Source organism: Nothoprocta perdicaria, unplaced genomic scaffold, assembly GCF_003342845.1.
Source record: "Nothoprocta perdicaria isolate Ctin4 unplaced genomic scaffold, notPer1 scaffold_314, whole genome shotgun sequence".
NCBI lineage: Eukaryota > Metazoa > Chordata > Aves > Tinamiformes > Tinamidae > Nothoprocta > Nothoprocta perdicaria.
Window position 1 is genome coordinate 352753 of NW_020455549.1, and position 1972 is coordinate 354724.

Sequence of the window (1972 nt, forward strand, 5' to 3'; positions counted from 1 at the left end):
GGCTCGGGGCGCGCGCGCGGCCGGGGCGCGCTCTTGGCGGGCGCCCCGCCGCAGTAATCGGGCGGCGGGAAGGTGCCGATGCCGCTGTCCAGCGTCCGCGTGAGGGAGCCGCAGGCTGTGGGTGCCAGTGGCCGCTCAGCACCCGCCGCCCGCGGCCCCTGGGGTCCCCGCGGCCCCTTCCACGCTCCACCCGCAGCCCCCTCACCTGGGAAGTGCTGCGACGTGCCCGACTCCGACAGGCTCTCGTCTGACGGCAGCTCGTCCCGCAGCGCCAGCTCGGCGCCCTGCGGCGGCACGGGCAGCGTGTGAGCGGCCGCGGGGACCCCAGGGGACGCGGGGGACCCCAGGGGACGCGGGGGGCATGGGGAGCCCAGGGGGTGCAGGGCATGGGGAGCCCTGGGGACACGGGAGACATGGGTGATCCCAGGGCACGCGGGGGACCCGAGGGTACACGGGAGACCCCAGAGGACATGGGAGATCCTAGGGGATGTGGGGACCCGAGGGGACGCGGGGGACCCTAGGGGATGGGGGGGGCGTGGGGACCCCAGGGAGCACATGGACTCCAGGTGACGCAGGGGGCATGGGGGAGGCAGGGGGCACGGGGGATGTGGGGGACCTGAGGGGACGCGGGGGACCCGAGGGGACGCAGGGGGCGCGGGGACCCCAGGGGACGTGGTGGACATGGGGGGTGCAGGGACCCCAGGGGACACAGGGACCCCAGGGGATGCGGTGGGCATGGGGGACCCTAGGGGGCGAGGGGACCCCGGGGGGCACACGCACCTTGGCGGGGGGCTCGGCGCAGCCCCGCGCGTGGCCCACGATGCCGTTGCGGGGCGCGCGGCAGAGCCGCGGGTCTTTGGCGTCGGGCGAGAGGCGCTGCCGCTCGCAGAGCTGCCGCTTGTGCTCCAGGCGGCTCTCCAGGGACACGTCCTTGCCGTCCACCCTGCGGCAACAGCGTGCCGGGGAAAACGGCCCCGTCAACCCCAAATTATGGCATCCCCAGCACCGACAGATGCCAGAAATGCTGAAAAGAGTAGCCCCCAGGGTGCAAAATCCTGCCCCCCCAGAATCTCCCTCCCAAGCCCCAGAAACACTGAAAAAAAATCTCCCTCAAACTTTGCACCCCCAGAAACCCCCCCCAATCCCATCCATATTGAAGAACAACCCCCCAATAATCCCCAGCTTATTGCACCCCAAATCCCATCCATATTGAAGAACCGCCCCAATAACCCCCAGCTTATTGCACCCCCAAATCCCATCCGTATTGAAGAACCCCAATAACCCCCAGCTTATTGCACCCCCAAATCCCATCCATATTGAAGAACAACCCCCCAATAATCCCCAGCTTATTGCACCCCAAAATCCCATCCGTATTGAAGAACTGCCCCAATAACCCCCAGCTTATTGCACCCCAAATCCCATCCACATTGAAGAACAACCCCCCCAATAACCCCCAATAACCCCCACCTCATTGCACCCGCCGCGCCGCCCCTGACCACCCCGTGCCCGCACGGCGCCGGGGCGCCCGCCGACCTGTCCAGCAGCTGCTGCATGAAGGTCTCAGCCGTCACCTCGTGGTAGACGAGCTGCAGCGGGCCGGGCGCCGCGGCGCGCGCCCGCCCGCGCCCCTTCTCCAGCGCCAGCCCGTGCAGGAACGCCTGCTCCTCCTGCAGCGCCTTGCGCAGGTCCTCCGCCTTCTCCATGAGGCGCGAGATGTTGAGGCTCTCGGCGTCGAGGCGGCGCGCGGCCGCCCGGGCGCCCTCGCGGCCCTTGGCGCCGTCGGCACGGCGGCTCAGCGCCGGCAGCTTGCTGCGCCGCAGCCCGAACCAGCTGGCCAGCCCGCCCGCCGCCTTCGCCTTGGCCTCGCCGCCCGCCGCCGCCTTCTCCTGGCCCTGCAGCCGCAGCACGTTCTCCTCGATGCCCTTCATCACCTTCTCCTCGATGGCCGAGTGAGCGGCGGCGCCGGCGGCGG

The 1972-nt window shown here is 70.0% G+C and overlaps 1 protein-coding gene across 1 annotated transcript in view; it reads right to left on the bottom strand.

Annotated features, from left to right (window-relative positions):
* The window catches only part of NCKAP5L (NCK associated protein 5 like), a gene marked incomplete at its 5' end in the record, with an annotated part of 3576 nt that extends 1606 nt beyond the window's left edge, over positions 1-1970 (bottom strand). The window contains 4 exons of the mRNA XM_026042814.1: positions 15-115; positions 206-284; positions 781-943; positions 1534-1970. Of these exons, the coding sequence (XP_025898599.1) occupies positions 15-115; positions 206-284; positions 781-943; positions 1534-1970 (780 nt within the window). The remainder of the gene's footprint in view (positions 1-14; positions 116-205; positions 285-780; positions 944-1533) is intronic.
* Between the last annotated feature and the right edge of the window lie 2 nt (positions 1971-1972).